Raw genomic sequence first — 19,788 nt, forward strand, 5'->3', positions numbered from 1 at the left:
AGAGAAACCCTGTCTCAAAAAACCAAAAAAAAAAAAAAACAAAAAAAAAAAAACAAAAAAGAAGTTTTCACTGTAGAAGTGTCAGTAACCATATATCAAGTTTAGCTGCCTCCACCATTTAGGCTGCACAACTTATACCATTGTTCATACTGTGTTAGATTGAACTTGGCTATGTTGAATCTAACTCCTGTTTGACTGAAAAGTTAAGTCTCATTTCAGTATTTCAGTACTTTACAACCAAGAACCATTTCTGAGGAGACATGGAAAACCTTTGAACCATTCTTATCCTTTAGGGTATTTCAGACTGGCTCCAGGGTTAGCAGTATGCCTGTACTTTTCTTATGGAAAGGTATTCAGTCTCTTAGCCCAGTGCCTTAGAGAAGACAGTAGAAAGCCATGCTGTCTTATGTAAACTTCCCAATGAGACAGAAGCATTTCACTCTATAGGCATTCACCATCTAGCCCCTTGAGGATGAACCCTGAAGGGGTTTCCGATGGCAGGGAAGAAGCAAAGAAGATTAACCAGGCAGGGTACGGAAGGAGAGGTGGGCTAGAGTGTGCCCATCTGAATGGTCTCACTCCTCTTCTTTCCAAATCCACAGAGTATCACTCGCAAGAGACGGTATGTGGCCTCAGTTTCCTTACACGATCGGATCTATGTAATTGGTGGCTACGATGGCCGTTCCCGCCTCAGTTCGGTGGAATGTCTAGACTATACAGCAGACGAAGATGGAGTGTGGTACTCTGTGGCCCCTATGAATGTGCGGCGAGGCCTTGCTGGAGCCACCACTCTGGGAGGTAGGTTTGATAACAAACAATGTTTCATGTGCTCTTCTACTGTATTGTAGGAACATAATTAAATGTCTCATTTCAAAGGCTCATTCTTGCTTTTAGAAATGTCTTTGTTAACAGAAACTATTCATTATTTGTAGACATTTCAATTCTGACTACAGAACTGGTACTTCATGTTCCGTATGTTGTGTGGTAGTAGGCACTGATGATGTTTTATAAACTCCGCGTGGACAGTCCAGATGCCTTTAGTATTCCTCTTTTGTTGTTGTTTGTCTTTCAAGACAAGAGTTTCTTTGTGTAGCCATGGTTGCCCCTAAATTCCCTTTGTAGACGAGGCTGGCCTTGAACTCAAGATCCACCTGCCTGTGCCTCTGGAGTGCTGAGATTTAAAGTGTGCACTACCACCACCCCGCTCTTTTTTTATGCTGCCGGGCGTGGTGGCGCACTCCTTTAATCCCAGCATTCAGGAGGCAGAGGCAGGCGGATTTCTGAGTTCGAGGGCAGCCTGGTCTACAAAATGAGTTCCAGGACAGCCAGGGCTATACAGAGAAACCCTGTCTCGAAAAACCAAAAAAAAAAAAAAAAACAAATTTTTTTATCATCTTGAGATGGAGTTTGCTAGATTTCCCTGTGTAACTCACCCTTGTCTCAAACTTGGGCTTACCGGCATGGGCTTTAAGTGCTTGTTTGTACTGCCTTTCTTCCTTCTGAGACTTACGTGACTTACCATTTAAGTCACGTAAGTCTCAGAAAATATATACAAAATATACATTTACAAGAATGTACTTATGTAGTATTATACAGTACCATATACAATTAATATACACCATGGGAAATTTAAGAATAATAAAAATCAACTTGAAGAAATATAATTTGTTTGCCTGGGATGAGTTCTGAAATAGCTCAGGCTTAACTTAGTCTGTAGCCAGGAATGGCCTTGAACTCCTGAAGCTCCTTCTGAGCCTCCCAAGTGTTGTAATTACATTCATGTGTGCAGTCCCTCTTCCCCCATCTTAACAATGGGTAATTTGTAGAGATAAACGTTGTTAGATATTTTTCATTCTTAATTTAACAGTCTATAATTTGTTCACTCTGAGCAGATATGATTTACGTCTCTGGAGGCTTTGATGGAAGTAGGCGTCATACAAGTATGGAGCGGTATGACCCAAACATCGATCAGTGGAGTATGCTGGGAGATATGCAGACAGCTCGAGAGGGTGCAGGACTAGTCGTGGCCAGTGGAATAATCTATTGTCTAGGTATGAGCCTGGGATGGGGCTGGAGAGAGCTTAGTGGTTACAGACTCTGGAGGGCAGAATTAAGTGCATATACTTGCATCAACAAAAACTCTGACTTATCTCAATATATTGTCCATGAATAGATTATATTTTTCTTGTAAGCAATATGTAGGATGTTGCATATTCTCTGACCTGGACCTCTGGAAAAAATAGAACTGAAAGAATCAGTTGAATTGGGTAGAGATGGCTCAGCAGTTAAGAGCACTGACTGCTCTTCCAAAGATTCTGAGTTCAAATCCCAGCAACCACATGGTGGCTCACAACCATCCGTAACGAGATCTGACTCCCTCTTCTGGGGTGTCTGAAGACAGCTACAGTGTACTTACATATAATAATAAATAATCAGTTGAATTACTCACAGAAGGCCAACTAAAATGAGCCTGGAAATCTACCTTTCTCTTTGGAATGTTCTCCACTTTGTCTTTCAGGAGGATATGATGGCTTGAATATATTAAATTCAGTTGAGAAATATGATCCCCATACAGGACACTGGACTAACGTTACGCCTATGGCCACCAAGCGTTCTGGTAAGACCAAACCTATGAAGAGATGGTTTAATTACTGGGTGTGGTATCAGTAGGACAGAACTGTAGTTCTTATTTCACTGTAGACCCATTGTGAGTGTGAGTCACAGTCCAGTCTCCTCCACCTCTGCCTTCCCTAAAATATTAGCATGAAGCAAGGCAGGTTAAACTTTGAGCTAGATTGTTCCATTTGAGGACAGCGATTCCTTATTCTTTAGTACTTTTTTCTATTCCTATAGTTTGACCACTAGCCTCATTTTGTGTGTTGAGTACAGTTTTTGTACACAGACCTGTTGAGGTCTATGTCTTTGCTTTTTGTACTCTTTGGATGTTGATGTCTTGCTTTTCTAAAGACAGGGTTTCCCTGTGTAGCCCCGGCTGGCCTGGAACTCACTCTGTAGACCAGGCTGACCTTGAGTTTACAGAGATGCACCTATACCTGCTTCTGCCTCCTGAGTGCTGGGATTAAAGGCGTGCACTGACAAACCTGGCTGGACTTTGTTTTGAGGGTCCTACTGTGCAGTCCTGGCCAGTGTACAAGTTGCTATGAGGTGATCCTCCTGCTTCTGGCTTCAAGTTATATCACTACATTCATTGGTGATTTTTTTTTTTTAATCTAAGATCTCACTGTACGTAGTATATAGCTCACATTAACTTTAGACTCCAAGTAATCCCAGGATTGCACACATGTGACATATACCTGATAATAAATGGCAATAAGTATTACATAAAATCTCTAATGCCTAAAAATAATTTTTTTAAAAATTCTGAGTACTGGGCTGGTGAGATGGCTCAGTGGGTAAGAGCACCCGACTGCTCTTCCGAAGGTCCAGAGTTCAAATCCCAGCAACCACATGGTGGCTCACAACCATCCGTAACGAGATCTGGCACCCTCTTCTGGAGTGTCTGAAGACAGCTACAGTGTACTTACATATAATAAATAAATCTTTAAAAAAATTTAAAAAAAAAAATTCTGAGTACTGCAAACAGGGCTTTGCATATACAAGGCAAGTATTCTATCATAGAGGTACATGCCAATAACAGCTGAGAACTCTTAATTGAATAGGCTGTGATGTAACTGCCTCTGGACAGAGATCACAGCAGAACCATGGCCTTTGTTCCTCTCATTGTCTCTAACACAGAAGAGAGATAGACTGTGAGTTAGTGACAGCAGAGATGAGACCAATGTCAGTCTTTTGCTAGAATTTCAAGTCCTAACCTAAGGGTTGACCAATGCATGCACTGACATTTGCTGTATTACACTGTTGTAGTGCTTTGACATGTCTGCATCCCTCATCTCCACAGTGCAGCCATTAGCAACCATGTTTGTTACTGGGTTCAGATGCTAGGCTTACTGCCATTCATGTGCTGCTGCTCTCTTTTCCCCAGGTGCTGGAGTAGCCCTACTGAATGACCATATTTATGTGGTGGGGGGGTTTGATGGTACAGCCCACCTTTCTTCTGTTGAAGCTTATAACATTCGCACTGATTCCTGGACAACTGTCACAAGTATGACCACACCTCGATGCTATGTAGGGGCCACAGTGCTTCGAGGGAGACTCTATGCAATTGCAGGGTAAGGGTTTTGAAAGTGGGCTAGAATCATGTATCCAAGGCAAGAAAGAATCCATTTGGGATGGAGGTGAAATATGTGTTGTGGGGAACAACCACTGGGGCTGTTTTTCATTCCCGTCCCAGTGCAGGGAGTGGGCTCTTATAGACAGTGGTAGGACTTGTATGTAAAGTGATGGAGACCTCATTTCTTTGTTTTTCCCATCAGATACGATGGGAATTCTCTGCTGAGCAGCATTGAGTGTTATGACCCTATCATCGACAGCTGGGAAGTAGTGGCCTCCATGGGAACCCAGCGTTGTGATGCTGGTGTGTGTGTTCTCCGAGAAAAGTAACTGTTATTTTAACACCAGCTGGAGCCAGTGACTACTCCAAGGAACAGTTTGTGGGAGAATCAAGGATCCTTTCCAGAATGTTTATTTCTCACTGTGTGCACAGGGTGATTACAGGCACCAGTGCTGTGATGATTGTACTTATTTGATGCACACTCTCCTTCGCACTGGTCATCTTGCTCAGAAGCATGGGGAACAGGTACTCGAGGGAAGAGAATGCACGTTTGGATGTGGGAAACCAGATCATGACTCTCTGTGGTCTGAGGAGCACTTTCTTACTGTTTCTAACTTACCATGTGCTTGGGAGGATGTATGTGTGTATGTTTGTATGGATGTATGTTGTGCCTCATATATTGCAGAGAATTAAGGTGAGTATGGCCTGCTAGATGTGGGCAGTGTCCATCCTAGGTGATTGGAAGGATATCAGTTTATATAAGCTTGGTAAAATGAAAGTCTTTTTCCCTCTCAGAAGCAAAAATATCTTTTCTAAATACAGAGGTAGCTCAAGGCACCACAGTTCCTTGCTGTAGGAAAACAAGAGATCACTGTTAAAATTTGAGAGACCAAGAAGGAAGATTCATGCTGTCCTCACTTAGGAAGACATTGTTGGTGCAGAGATTTGAATAAGTGGCTGGAGCTGAATGGAATGTGGGTGAACCCAGAAGATCACTGAAGTGTAAATTGGAAGGCTGGAAAGGACATGTTATTTGATTTCAGTCTTTCTAATGTAAAATTTTGTACCATCTTGGCACTGGAGAGTTGAGAGATTAACAGTGGAAAAGGTTAGAATAAGAGATGCTGTAAATGTGCAGAGTTCAATATACCTGTGGTAAACTAGAAATATCTGTGATTTTACAATTGTCTTAGTCCCTGCCAGGGCTCCTATAGCAGTGGCAGTTTGGTCTTCAAATGAGTGAAAAGGCCATCTTCCTGGCGAATCAAGTGCTACTCCGTTACTACGCCTCCACACTATTTATTTGGGGATGGGTGGGGTGGCTGCAGCCTAGTAGTTCAGGTACGTGATTACTGCCCTGTTGTTTAGGGCACACTTCCACTAAGGAGTGCTTAATACTGCTGTGTGTGGTACGTTCAGTTTTCTTCCTGCTATATCTTCTGTACCTGTCTGTACAGTGTATTTTACTCATCCTGAAACAAAATAATCAAGGACAATTGAAAATCTTTTGTTAGTTTCTATACCTTTGTATAGGATGGCAGATCTAGGCACCTCTGTGTCATGGTGAAACTCTTGAGTTACTGGTATAGCAAAGAGGAGAATGTGGCAGCCTAAACTGGGCTACACTCTCCTTTTGCTCTGGAATCCCACTTTTCCTCTTTCCTTGAATTGTGTTTGCTGACAGAGTTAATTTCCTTTGTATTTTTTTAAGAAAACATTAAAATGGACTGTCTCAAATGGCTTTAAGAGAATTTGTGGGTAGTGCTGCCTTCAGCAGACATGTTGAAGGACATCTAAGCTCAAGGTCTGTCATGTAACCTGTTTACCTTATGCCTGCCAACAAGCTCAGCTGCTTCTCTGGAAGCATCAGTAAAATGTTTGCCCAAATTTGTTGGATTTATTGTCCTTTCACACTGTGAATCTACATGAAAAAGATGCAGGAGCGCATGAGGTGGGCATGGTGGCGCACACCTTTAATCCCAGCACTCGGAAGGCAGAGGCAGCTGGATCTGTGAGTTTGAGGCCAGCCTGGTCTCACAGAGACAGCCAGGGCTACACAGAAAAACCCTGACTCAAAAAACAAAGAGCAAAAAACAAAAAGATAAAGAAGCAACCTTGAGCAATTTTAGCACACATGAATTTTAGGGTTTTTGTCACTCTAGTAGACTTACATGTTTGCTTCAGTTAATGGCATGTGATCGTACAAATAGCTGTGTTACAAGGCTTGCCACACAACTGAGCTCTGGCTGTCCTGAAAACTTGATATGTAGACCAGGCTGGCATTGATCCACCTGCCTCTGCCTACCCAATGCTAGTATTAAAGGTGTGCACCACCATACCCAGCTAAAACCACAAGTCTCTCTCGGTCTCAGAGCCAAGAGAAAGCAGAACAAGAGCTATTTGTCTATAGCAGATGTATGTGCCAGCTTATTGAACCACAGCCTGTGAAATGTGGTTCATTTATCTTAGAGGACCAGGGAAGGTTGGCAGGTAGGAGAAGAAAACACAAGAGAAAGGGCTGATGAGTAGCTCTCAGGCAGCAGTGCTGATTTCTGAACTTTGAGCCATGTTCACAGTTCACATGCACTGAAGCCACCACTGAACAGTTACAGAAAACCAGGATATAAAACTCATTGATTGTTTTTCAATTTGCACAGCTTTACATGAAAAAAAATATGTTCATAAACAGAATTCCATTCATTTGCTCTTTCCTCTTTAAAAAAAAAAAAGTATGTGACTATGTTGCATGAAATATTAAAAAATGAATTGGCATGTTCCTGCCCCAGTGGCCTGGTTGGCCCTGCACTGGAGGGCAATGGTTGACCTTTTGTTATCTCATGAAGATGCTCTGCCTCAGGGCTCCAAAATCTCTCCACCCAGCTCACTAGGTTCTCACTGGCAGGTCACTACCACACCAACTCCGTGCTTCAAATCCCCCATGGCCTTTGTGGTGCACCCTGGGCAAACCCATGCTTTGCCGCCATACCTTTCTCTCTTGAACCCGGACAAGCTGCCCTCTGAACAAACTTAGTTCAGAAACGATGGTAATTCAGTCATTGGGCACAACAACTAAAAAAAAATCCTAATCTTGTAAGCCTTATTAAATCTAAATCCTGCGGTGGCGAATCCTGACACATCCTCCATTAAAACCGGGAGACACTTGTAGCTGCGTCTTGTCCTCATGCTATCCCCATCCAAAAAAGCCTAACTCTCTCCTGCTTCCTCTCTTCCTCTGTCCAACACGGAAGTCCCACCTACTTGCCCAGTGATTGGCTCCTTTATTCGTTAGGTGATGGTTCACAAGAAGTCACCTGAGTACATGACTCATTCCTCATTTGCAGCGTGGAATTAGCATCAAAATACAAGCAACAGCATGAATGTGTATGTCTATGTAACCTGTACGCCCAGTTGTAGGGCCTATGGAGGCCTTTGGAAGGGCAGTGTCTGCTCTTAACTACTGAGCTGTCCTTTAGCATCCCCTTTGTGTGGTAGAGGCAGAGGATAGCCTCAGGTATTGTTCCTCAGATACTATCCACTTTGTTTTTTCCTTGTTTTAACTTAGTATGAGGGTAGCTATGTGTGTGTAGTCAGGACAATTCAATAGAGTCAACTCTCAGACTTTTATGTGGGTTCCAGGGATCTGACTGCAGTTGCCAGGCTTGCGTATGCCATTGAGTCCCCCAAATTTCTAAATTTTGTCTCTGCTCATCACTAGGATTATAAGCTAGTGCCACCAAGACTGAATTGTTCTCATGCTTGTAAAGCAAGCGGTTCACAGAACTCAAGGTCAATCAGTTTCCTAGCCCTGGGAAACTATTTGTATGATCATCATCTGAGTTCTACACAGTTCTGTCATAGTTAAATCCATTCCCTTATGAAGTAAGGTAAATGATGTCCTAACCTTTACACTTTTCCACCACTGTCTACTTTATCAGCAGCTCTTTCTGAAATTCAGATGTGGTTACCACAGTGCTTAATATAGAGCCAATTATTGGCAAATATTGATGTGTTTCTGTTCCCAAGCTCCATAGATTTCCATATCTTGTACTATAAAGTTCAGTTTCCTTGACATGCATCAGATCCGTGGTGCTGAGGGGCCATATTCTACCATTCCGATCTGATTAGTACAGTCTCTCTACTCGGAAATATGCTTTAGTCGCTGGTTTGCAAACCATTCTTAAGTTTGATCCCTTTTTTTGTTTGTTTTGTTTTGTTTTTCAAGACAGGGTTTCTCTGTGTAGCCCTGGCTGTCCTGGAACTCACTTTGTAGACCAGGCTGGCCTCGGAACTCAGAAATTCGCCTGCCACTGCCTCCCAAGTGCTGGGATTAAAGGCTGCGACACCACTGCCCAGCTTTAAATTTGATCCTTTTCTAGTGCACTGTGCCCTGTCTGAAATCTTACATTCCTGACAACCAAATGGTTAATTAAAATGATACCTACGGGGCCTGGAGAGATGAGTCGTGGTTGAGTGTCAGCTGTCAACTGTTCTTTCAGAGGATCTGGGCTGGGTTCCTGGCACCCGTGTGGGAGGTTACAACAGTAACTCCAGTTCCAGACATCTGGTGCCCTCTTCTGGTCTCCACAGGCGCAAACACAATGCACATACATGTAAGCCAAACACTTATAAAAAATATCTTTAAATAAATAAGTAAACAAACGGTGGGTGAGCAGTGGTTGCGCGTGCCTTTAATCCCAGCTAAGGTGGCCAGATCTGTCTGAGTTTGAGAACAACCAGGGCTACACAGAGCAACCCTGCCTTGAAAAACAAATACAGAGATAAAAGACCCAACATCCTAGACAGCTGTTTGCTAATCCATTTCTGAAATTGTTCTATTATATTTGAGTCTATGACCTTCTCAGGTTACTATTCTCACATACACAATGTCCATCATCATGTAATGTGGGACTAATAGGGGAGCAAGACTGCATTCTGGAACAGTAAGGTGGCTTAATTCCCTCGTTCTGATGTCCTATACACGTTGCAAACCTTAGCCTTCTTCGTGTATTATGCCCGAGGGCATACCCTCTAAGGAAATGACGTTTTCAAAATTACTATAAGCAACGCTTTGCTACCTAATAAATGGCCACTATTAGTCTAGGCTTAATATTATCACACTTTTCGCAACACTAAATGTACTAAGCATTATACATACTTCTTACATAGAAAGCAATTGTTTTGTAGCTAAATCTTGCTGAGGTGTGGCCTGACCCGAATTATCCCCATCTACTCATGAGGCAAGGGAAATATCCCAAGAGTTAGTGGTAAGGCTAGGCATAGTGATTTGCTTAGGCCAATATTAAGGGCGCCTGGGAGACAAGGATTGTCACAAGTAACTCTGACACTTCCGTCCGGCAATAGAGAAAGGCGCCTGCGCAATAGAGTCCAGACGCCTGCGCAGAGGTACAGCGAGAGGCACGGGCGGGGCGCCCCCACGGACCTGCGCCAGCGTAGTTCCGGGTGAGCCAGCTCAGATCGCGCGTGCGCCGTTGTGGCTGATGGTGTGGCGGCGCGGCGATGGAACCCTGCGAGCTGCAGAACGAGCTCGTGTCAGCCGAGGGCCGGAACCGGAAGGCGGTGCTGTGCCAGCGTTGTGGCTCTCGGGTGCTGCAGCCAGGGACTGCTCTTTTCTCTCGCCGGCAGGTAGGAAAGTGCTTGATGCTGTTTAGAGTCGCGCTGTCCTGAGCGACCCAGCGGCTCCGGGCTGCTCCTGGTTCCCGGGTTTCCGGAGACCGCGCCCTTCCTTGCGCGCCTTTGCCCCGCCCCGCGTCTTGAGGCCCCGCCCACTGGCTCGGTTGGGGACTGGGACCCTGGTGTCCAGGCACGGTTGCCTGGTCCCCTAAGCTGTTCTCTCTCGCAGGGTACTCGCTCAGAGGGTGTACCTGTCCTAGGCGGCCCACCCTCCCCCAGGCTTTGGGTATGCTGCGCGAGCTAAGGGACGAACCCTAGCCCCCTGCTTCCTGGAGTTCTGGCTAACCTGCTGTACACCGCAGGTGTATCTCCAGCCACCACTCGGTGTCGCCCCAGGTCACCTAAGAATCACTGGATTTCCTTCCCACCATAGCTTTTATCCATCTTTCAGTCCCTACCAACTTCCTGTCTCGTTTGCTTCTCCCCAGAGGAGCTCCAGGATCAAGTTTGGTGGAGAGAATTCACAAATTCACACCGAGTGACTGCTAGTACCCAACTTTCCTAAGTCCCGCGAGATACAGTTCCCAGGACGAGGCATTTCGAATAGATTTCGAAGGTTAACCATTCTTTTCTTGCAGTTAGGACTTTTTCATGTAGGATTGTGTGTGTGTGTGTGTGTGTGTGTGTGTGTGTGTGAAAGGTTTATAAAGTTAAATTTTACTTAAAGTGAAAGAGAAAACACACTCCTTATGAGAAGAGGTAATCTGGAATCTGAATCCTAAGGGTCCCCCACCCCCACCCCGGTGTGTGTGTGTGTGTGTGTGTGTGTGTGTGTGTAAGTTGTTTGTTTGTTTGTTTGTTTGACAGGGTCTCCCTATGTAGCCTTGGCTGGCATGGAACTTGCTCTGTAGACCAAGCTGGCCTCCAATTTAAGAGGTCCACCTGTCTGGCCCTGACTCCCCACTGCTAGGGATTAAAGGTATGAGCCACGTATGGTAGGGTTTTTAAATAACTGTCTTAAACCACCATCACCCCAAAGAGAAAACTGAAAGAAAAAAAAGTTTCTGAGCCCTTTTTTTTAAGTGTAACATTCGATCCTATTGGATAGTACAAACTAAATTGCTTTCAGACCCTTATTATAAATGGTTTGTAAGGAGCCACTGTTCTTTCAAGTGGTGGAGAGTCACGTACAGCAGTGTCTGCTGCAAGAGCAGAAACCTTTTCGTAAAGAAGGAAAGTGTTAGTGTGTCCCTCATTCTGCGTGTTCTGATGTCCTTGTCTGTGGAGTGGGTGGAAGTCCGTTTTAAGAACTACACGGGGGCTGGTGAGATGGCTCAGTGGTTAAGAGCACCCGACTGCTCTTCCAAAGGTCAAGAGTTCAAATCCCAGCAACCACATGGTGGCTAACAACCATCCGTAACTAGATCTGGCGCCCTCTTCTGGAGTGTCTGAAGACAGCTACATGTACTTACATATAATAAATAAATAAATCTTTAAAAAAAAAAAAAAAAAAAAAAGAACTACACGGACAGGTAGTAGAGTTCTCCACTTGTTTTGTAAAGTTAGTGGCCTTGCGGAGGGATGGAGCTGAGCCAGGGAATTGGATCCTGACCCGAGCACTTATTAACACCGGAAGAGCTGTTGAACCTCCATGACCTTGCGCTTGCTTCTTCTGACCAAGTTGATGAATAGGGAGCTTTGGCACTGTGAGCACTGTGCCTCCTATATGGGACAGTTCTTGTTCTCGAATGGCAGCTTGCCTGTTTGTGTAAATTGACAGAAACTTAAATGTTCCTGAATGGTATGTGGTGGCCTGCGCCTATAATCTTAGCACTTAGGGCTGGCTACCCAGTGAGATCAAAGCTAAAAGGGGTACATAATGAGACCCTGTCTGTGAACTGAGTAACTCTTTTTTAAAAAGTCAAGACGTTTCTTAAAAGAAATTTTGTAGTAGTCAGGCGTGATGGTGCACACCTTTAATCCCAGCACTCTGTGGGGTAGGCAGAGCTCAGTGAGTTAGAGGCCATCCTGGTCGACATAGTAAGTTCCAGGACAGCCAAGACTATTACACAGAGACAAACTTATCTCAAAAGACCAAAAAGAAGAAAGAAAGAAAAAAAAAAAGATAGTTTATAGTTACAGTTTTTGTCTCATGTGTTTTAAATTGATGTTTCATAGGAGGGAACCTGTAAGCAAATTAAACTGTATATTACATATCATATTTTGTTTCTCAACAGAGTACCTTTACAGAGAACAAACCATTTGAAACACACATTTTAAAAACTGAATCCCTATAAAGTGTCGACATGGCTCTTTAGTCGTTCCCTGGGCTGTTGAGAAATTACTGTGAGGCCAGTCTAGGCAAGCTGACACTCCGCCCTCTTAGCGATGACCTTCCAGGAGGCAGGAGGAAAGTTTCTGAGCAGTCTGGGTGTCTCTGTAGGCTGACCTCAATAGAGGAAAAAATTAAAAACAAAGAGAAGATGCCCTTCCAGGCCTAGAGAGTTGGCTCAGTGGTTAAGTCGCTGGCTGTTCTTGAAGCACATGTCAGGTGTCTCACAGTTCTTTATTGCTCCAGTTAGTTGGATCCAGGGAATCCAGCATCTTTTTCCACCCTCTGCAGGCACCAGACATGGGTATGATACACACATGCAGGCAAAGTGCTCATAAAGTAAAAATAAATAAATCTTTAAGATTATAAAAGCAGTTCTTGCCAGGCGGTAGAGGCGCACACCTTTAATTCCAGCACTTGGGAGGCAGAGGTAGGCAGACTTCTGAGTTCGAGGCCAGCCTGGTCTACAGAGTAAATTCCAGGACAGCCAGGGCTACACAGAGAAACCCTGTCTCAAAAAAATAAATAAGTAAATAAATAAGATGTATTTATGCCTTCGCGCGCGCGAGCGTGTGTGTGTGTGTGTGTGTGTGTGTGTGTGTGTGTGTGTGTGTGTGTGTGATGCATGTGTCTGCAAGTTCTAGCAGAGTCCAGAAGCAAGCATCAGATCACTTGGAGCTGGAGTACATGGAGTTTTGAGTCGCCTGACGTGGGCCCTGGAAAACAAACTAGTCCTCGGAAGAATGGCAGGTGCCCTTGGCTGCTCCTGAACTAGCTCTCTGGGTTTGGTTGTTGGCTTTTGAGATAGGGCCTCAACGTGTCTCTCTGACTGACCTTAAAGATATCCACCTGCCTCTGCTGAGACTAAAGAAAGGCATATGCCACTATGCCCAGCTCCTTAGGTTATTTCTTAACACTAAATATGAGCTTGTTGGGACAGTAAGTGAAACAAGCCAGTCAGAAAAGGCTGTGCACAGGCCAGTCTCGCGTACATGAAAGGTCTAGAACTGCCTCTGTAGAGGGCAGTGAGAGAGACAGGTTCAGTGGGAGCAGAGTCTCTGTTTGGGAGGATGAAGAAGCAGCTCTGGTGCTGGCTGTGGACTGTGGCAGGACCGTCCTGTGAATATTCTTATGTACTGAACTGTACACAGAGAAACAGTGAAGACTGGGGAGGTGCCTCAGCACTTCCAGAGGACCTGGGTTTGGTTTCAGCACCCACATTGGGCAGCTCAAAACCCCCTCTAACCAAAGCTGCAAGGGATCCGAGGGTTCTGGCCTCCACAGGCAGGCACACAAGTGGCCTTCATTGACACAAATATATGCATACGCATATAAATAATAAAAACACCAACCTTCAGGGGGAGGGCATAGGGGACTTTCATAGCATTTGAAATGTAAATGAAGAAAATATCTAATTAAAAAAAAAAACAACCTTTTAAAATGGTTAAATGGTCAATTGTAATTTTACCACCACACACATACACCAAAAAACAAACAAACAAAAACCCCCACACGAATCAAATCAAACATGAATCTAAGCTATGTATTGTTTTAATATTACTGCTGATATGATTGTTTTACCCCCAAAACAGGGTCTTACAGTGTAGCTCCTGCTGTCCTGGCACTCACTATACTGACCAGGCCGGCCTCGTGCCAGCCACCTGCCTCCACCTCCGGAGCTCTGGGATCAAAGGTGTGCGCCACTACATCTGGCTGTGATGCTTAATCTTGTCAGCTTAATTGAGACACCTAGGAAGTAAATCGATTATCTCTGGCTCTGATCTGTGAGGATTAGCTAGCGAGGGCTCTGGTTTAGCCCGGTGGTGAATTCAGAACTTGTGTAGACTGTTAGAGTGTGCTCACTGTGGGGCTTGTGTTTGGGCGGTATCTTGCCCTGCCTGGTATCTTGTTATTGGTGTACTCTGCCCCCTGTCCCTTTTATGAGAGCTGCTCTGACACTCTGGCCACATGGTGGGTGATGGACTGAGACTGTAAACATTCCTTAATCTATTGCTCTTGCAGACGGCTCAGGATTGGTTCCCAGCACCCACATACTAGCTCACGATCATCTGTATCTCTAGTTTCAGAGGATCCGATGCCCTTTTCTGACCTCAGCGGGCACTGGGCACACACATAGTGCATATACGTACATACAGTTCAAACACTCATACACACAAAATAAATAAATAGGAGGAAGAGGAAGAAACTGAGCATGGTGATGCCATTAATCCCAGCATTCAGGAGACATAAGCAGGCAGACCGCTGGGCTTTAGGTTAACCTAGTTTACAGGGTGAATTCAAGGTCAGTCAGCCTCATAGTAGACCCTGTCTCAAAAAGAGGAAAAAGGAGGAAAAATGTATGTATATTTAGTTTTGCCTTTTAATCCCAATACTTAGGCAACCGTGAAACAGGATTATGACTTTTGACCAGCCAGGGCTACGGCACGATGCTGTCTCTAAGGGATCGTGGGTGGGAAGCAGGTGATCGGGCAGCAGCCATGCAGAGGAGCAGGCTTCGTAAGCTTTGCTGGTATTGCATTTTGCAGTAGAGAGTGTGCATGCTATACACACAGAGGAAATAAAAGTGGTTGCTTGTGTGCATATGCACACATGCACCAATTGCTTCCAGCATTGTAGACTGAGAAGATATGTAGGTTGAAGTTTGCAAGGTCTAGGGGGCAGGAGCTGGGGGTGGGCTGGCTCAGACGTTAAGAGCACTTGTTCTTCCAAAACCCATGGGTTAGGTTCTTAGCAGCCATGTCCAGTGGCTCACAATGTCCTCAACTAGTTCCAGGTGATCTGGTACCCGCTTCTGGCCTCCACAGGCTCCCCAAACATAAAATTGCATATACTTAACATATGCACACACAAATAAAAGTTTAAAAAATATCTTAGAGCCAGGCAGTGGTGGTGCATGCCTTTAATCCCAGCACCTGGGAGGCAGAAGCAGGCGGATTTCTGAGTTCGAGGTCAGCCAGGGCTACACAGAGAAACCCTGTCTGGGGGTGGGGTGGGGGGAATATATATATATGTATGTGTGTGTGTGTGTGTGTGTATTTTAGAGATAACATGTCAAATTCTAAAGTTGGATTTTCTTTTTTAAAAAATAAATCCAATCCAGGTATAGATACCTTAATGGAGACCAATAAACAAATCAGTGAGACATTTGTGGGGATGGAGAGGTGGAACAGCACTTGCTGTTCCTACAAAGGACTCTTCTTGGAGTCCCAGCATTCATAGTGTGGCTCTCAACTAGCTATAGCTCTAGTTCCAGGGGATCTAACAGGGACACATGTGATGCACATATATACATGCATACACAAAATCTAATATGACATTTTCAGAAAATATGAGCATGGTATGAGGAAGCTGATGGGTGTTATGAGTTTGTTTATATCTTAATTATTTTCATCAGCACATACATGTGCCCAAATGTGGCAGACTGTATGTATATATATGTATATATATGTATATACATATTCTCTCTCATATATATATATATATATATATATATATATACACACACACACACACACATACATATATACACATACATACATACATGAGATAGGCAATAGGCAGTCTGGAATTCATCATTCAGACTGTGGGTCAGAGACTTCCTGAGGTTATGTTTGCGCTAAATATCAACCACCAAGGGAGCAGCCATGCCTTGTGTGCAGACAGAACCATCTTACAGTTTGTTGAGGAAGCAAGGCAGCCAGTGCGGCTGATACACATTGAAGTGAGGGGAAACCAGGCCATGGCATGCTGAGGCCTCTGGACAGTGAAGCGGAGAAGCCAGCACCTGAAGCTGAAGTACCCCTCCATATCTCTTAAGACTCAGAGCAAACCCTCTGGTTCGCTTTCCCATCAGGCCTTGCTGCTGAGCTTGGTGGTCATAAAGGAAAGAGTACACTGAAGCCGGCCTCACAGTGATGTAGTGAGAATAGAACATAGGGCCAGACTCAAACAAGCCTGAACACTGTGTACTATCTGAGAGCTAAATACATCTGTTGCATGGGAAGTTGTGGGCTGTTGTAGCAGTTTGTGTGGAGTTGGGGAGAGATTATAGGGGAGGGGGGTTTAGATGTATTCGACCGTGAAGAGGTCCTCATATGATTTGGCCTACATGGTTTGGCAAAGCATCCCAGGGAGGGAAGGAGTAGGCAGGCAGAAAGACAGCTCTGAAAGCAGACATGTTGACTAGTGCTGTGTGGTTTATATGTACACAGTTGGATCAAAACCAAAAACAAAACAGGGCAAGCCAGGGTGCTTGAGGCAAGCCTTTAATCCGAGTCCTCAGGAGGCAGAGACAGATATCTGTGATTTAAAGACCAACCAAAGAATAGAAGACTATGTCCCCAAATAATAATAATAATAAAATAATAATAAATAGTGATAGTAATAATCAGGACAGGCACCGAAAGAGCAGCCAGCATCCTAGTATATGCCATGACGCGATGGCTGCTGTCTTTGTTATTTTCTCCCATCCCAGAAAGCTGCTAGGCGTCAGGGTCAGTGTGGGTACGTGGGAGTGAGCTGTGACTGGAGCCAGTTCAGCTTTTATACCCTTATGTTCTCTCCACTGCAGCTCTTCCTCCCCTCCATGAGAAAGAAGCCAGAACTGGCCGACGGCAGCAATCCAGATGGTGATCTCCTCCAGGAACACTGGCTGGTTAATGATATGTTCACCTTTGAGAATGTGGGCTTCACCAAGGATGTGGGCAACATCAAGTTTCTGGTCTGTGCAGACTGTGAGATTGGACCCATTGGCTGGCATTGCCTAGATGACAAGAACAGCTTCTACGTGGCCTTGGAACGAGTTTCCCACGAGTAACTGAGGGGCTAGGGACGTGGCTCCACCCTAGCTATAAAGCTCTCCCCACAAGAACCAACCCTGGACCTGGTGTGTCAGCTGTGCTGGCAGACTTGTTGGTACTAATATAAATGACGAGCACTGGTGTTTGCCCTTGAACCTGCAGAGGGCCAGTCCTGCTTCCGTCAGTCGTCTCTGTCGCACCTTGTCCTAAAGCCCTTTCCCCTGTTTTGGAACCTGGAAGAACATGCAAGTACTCTACCAGTGTAGCCTGGTCCCTGGCTCTCCGCCTCCACGCCTTGACCCAGGGCTCGCTTCTTCCTCTCACCAAGAGCAGCATTCATCTTTTTCGCCATGATGAAAGGAAATAAGATGTTTACTCGCTAATAGTTGAAACTCCACCTTGTCTCATTCTAGAAGCCAAATGTAATAGGGTGCCCATCTGTAATCCTAGTTTTTGGGAGATAGAGGCAGGAGGATCAGGAGTTCAAGGCCAACCTCAGCTACATAGCCTGGGCCAGGTGAGACACTGTCTCAAAAATCATAAAGCATACAAGTATTTGAGAGTTCCTTCATTGTATGTGACCTACTTGTCCACAGTAATTTATTCTTTTTAAAAGTAAAACATTTACAAATGTCAGTATTTAAACCTATTCAGAAACACATTACTTTAGACACATTTTCAATTCTGTGCTCGAGAGCCCTTCTTCTGGGTTGATAGTGGCATTTTATAGTGAATTGAACGCCACCCTTCTTCTCAGATCTTGGTCAGCTTTCTCTTTTTATTAGCTCCTAGCTACTTCGGTCTCTGCACCAGGCTTTCTTGGAATCGGAGTAGAGAGTATACGGTATACTAGAGGTCGGCCTCAGCCAGACAACACCTGGCTTACTAGGAAAGACTTTTTTTAATGGCACTGCCACCATTCATTAAATATAGGTTGCAGGGGCCTCCGGATTTTTGGTTCACTTGCACTGTCTATACTGACCGAGAATGCAAACCTTGGCCACGGAGAGTTCTGTTGTCACGGGCTTGGTGTCACCTTTTCTTATTAGAACTTAAGTCTTCAACGTGATTTCCAGTTGCTCTGTCATTTCTCATCTGGAGTGACCTGGTAGCTTAAAAGGACTCTGTATAACCAGATTCAAATACATTGCCACCATCCCTTCTTCTGGGGGCCTACACTGAGATAAGTAGACCTCATTATTCCTCATAATGTCAGTGCTTAGCAAGTGGGGGCAGATCAAGAGTTCAGGGTTGGCCTCGGTTACATATCGAATTCAAAGCCAACCTGTACCACAGATCCTGTTTCAAATGAACAAACACATGAAAAAAATCAAGTAGGAACTGGAGAAACGTCTCACAGTTAAGAAAGTTTGCGGCTCTCTCAGAGGACCCGAGTTCAGTACCCAGCTCCCAGCAGGAGGCTCACAGCCGCCTGTAACTCCAGTCCATGCCCCTTCTGGTCCCTGCAGTTGCCTGCCCATGTATGGCGTACATACAGACAAGCAGGTGCACACATACAAATAAGTAAATAAAAATTTTACAGATTAAACAAATGTTTCTTTCTTGTCATCTGTTTTCTGGGTGTTCTTCCCTCACTGAAGATTTGAAGGGCTTCCTCTTTAAAGTCCCTCTTAACCATGTCTTGGGCAAGGTTTTACTGACACCCTGCTCACTTCCTTCCCCGCCCAGAGTCTGAATGGGTTCTAAGCGCAAAGGAGAGACCATGTTTTCCAGCAAATAGGCAAGCACTCCTGAGTGTGGGGTTTGCAAGAGAACAACTGAGACAGCTCACCCGTCAAAAGGAACAACACAGAAGCCTCTAGGGACACATGACCACTCACTTCACAAGTCAAACTAGGCTTTTAATTCTGCCCCCCTTTTAAAAATCCCAGGGGCTGGTGAGATGGCTCAGTGGGTAAGAGCACCCGACTGCTCTTCCAAAGGTCCAGAGTTCAAATCCCAGCAACCACATGGTGGCTAACAACCATCCGTAACGAGATCTGGCGCCCTCTTCTGGAGTGTCTGAAGACAGCTACGGTGTACTTACATATAATAAATAAATCTTAAAAAAAAAAAAAAATCCCAGAAATAATACCTGTTCGTTGTATATCAGTGAAATCAGTATGAAGTTCTAGTTAACTCACAGTCCCATCGGCCAGAGCTTGCCAGTGGTGATGTGTACATCCTTGGTGTCTTTGTGTGTATATGCAAATGTTGTTTTCAAAGCAAACATGAGGTCGGTCACTGTTCTCCTTTATAGCCTGCTTTCTCTGTAACAGCATAGGGAACGTCTTCCTTGTCAGTACGCCCAGCCCTTCACACTCTTGCTAGTGTTCCATGGTGGTGCTGGCCTATGCTGTCAATGCTCCCCTCTTGTGTTGCCTGTAGTTGCTCATACCAGTGACAGAGCAGCAAGGGTACTTAACTGTGCATCTCTGTCCTTAGTTCCTTGGCTTGCGTCACAGAAGCAGAACCTTGGGGTAGGCAGGCTGTCACAGCTTTGCTATATGGACATATTCTTCAAAGCCAGTGACCCCACCCCCACCTCCCGAAGCAGAGGGAAAGAACATTCATTTTCTGCTTCCCTGCTAATAATAATAACCCTGGGTATTTTTTAATCATTAAAAACATTTGCCACTTTCACTTTTAAAGTGTCTTATTGTTTTATGTGCACTTCTGGTAAAAATTTTTATATTCCTGCTGGCCACGTTCTTCTTTTGTGTAAGGAGCCGTCCTCACATTCGCCATTATAAGATGGCACTGACACCTGTGTTCTAAGTAGTAAACAAACCATCTGCACATGCGCTGGGGTA

General features: G+C 44.7%; 2 protein-coding genes and 1 non-coding gene across 3 annotated transcripts in view; all 3 read left to right on the top strand.

The window, feature by feature from the left end:
• Positions 1 to 5,931, top strand: part of Klhl12 (kelch like family member 12) — a 34,494-nt gene extending 28,563 nt beyond the window's left edge. The window contains exons 8-12 of the mRNA XM_021157584.1: positions 603 to 798; positions 1,893 to 2,051; positions 2,519 to 2,617; positions 4,004 to 4,190; positions 4,395 to 5,931. Coding sequence (XP_021013243.1) covers positions 603 to 798; positions 1,893 to 2,051; positions 2,519 to 2,617; positions 4,004 to 4,190; positions 4,395 to 4,521 — 768 coding nt within the window. The 3' untranslated portion in view covers positions 4,522 to 5,931. The remainder of the gene's footprint in view (positions 1 to 602; positions 799 to 1,892; positions 2,052 to 2,518; positions 2,618 to 4,003; positions 4,191 to 4,394) is intronic.
• A 3,733-nt stretch (positions 5,932 to 9,664) lies between these two features.
• Rabif (RAB interacting factor) lies at positions 9,665 to 18,525 on the top strand. Its single transcript, XM_021157607.2, has 2 exons — positions 9,665 to 9,835; positions 16,747 to 18,525. Exons 1-2 carry the CDS (start codon positions 9,710 to 9,712, stop codon positions 16,990 to 16,992), a joined length of 372 nt encoding a protein of 123 aa, XP_021013266.1. The 5' UTR covers positions 9,665 to 9,709; the 3' UTR covers positions 16,993 to 18,525.
• LOC115032434 lies at positions 16,005 to 16,130 on the top strand. Its single transcript, XR_003838112.1, has one exon. It is a non-coding gene; the product is annotated as a small nucleolar RNA SNORA61 (small nucleolar RNA).
• Positions 18,526 to 19,788: the final 1,263 nt, after the last annotated feature.

Source organism: Mus caroli, chromosome 1, assembly GCF_900094665.2.
Source record: "Mus caroli chromosome 1, CAROLI_EIJ_v1.1, whole genome shotgun sequence".
NCBI classification, from domain to species: Eukaryota; Metazoa; Chordata; class Mammalia; order Rodentia; family Muridae; genus Mus; species Mus caroli.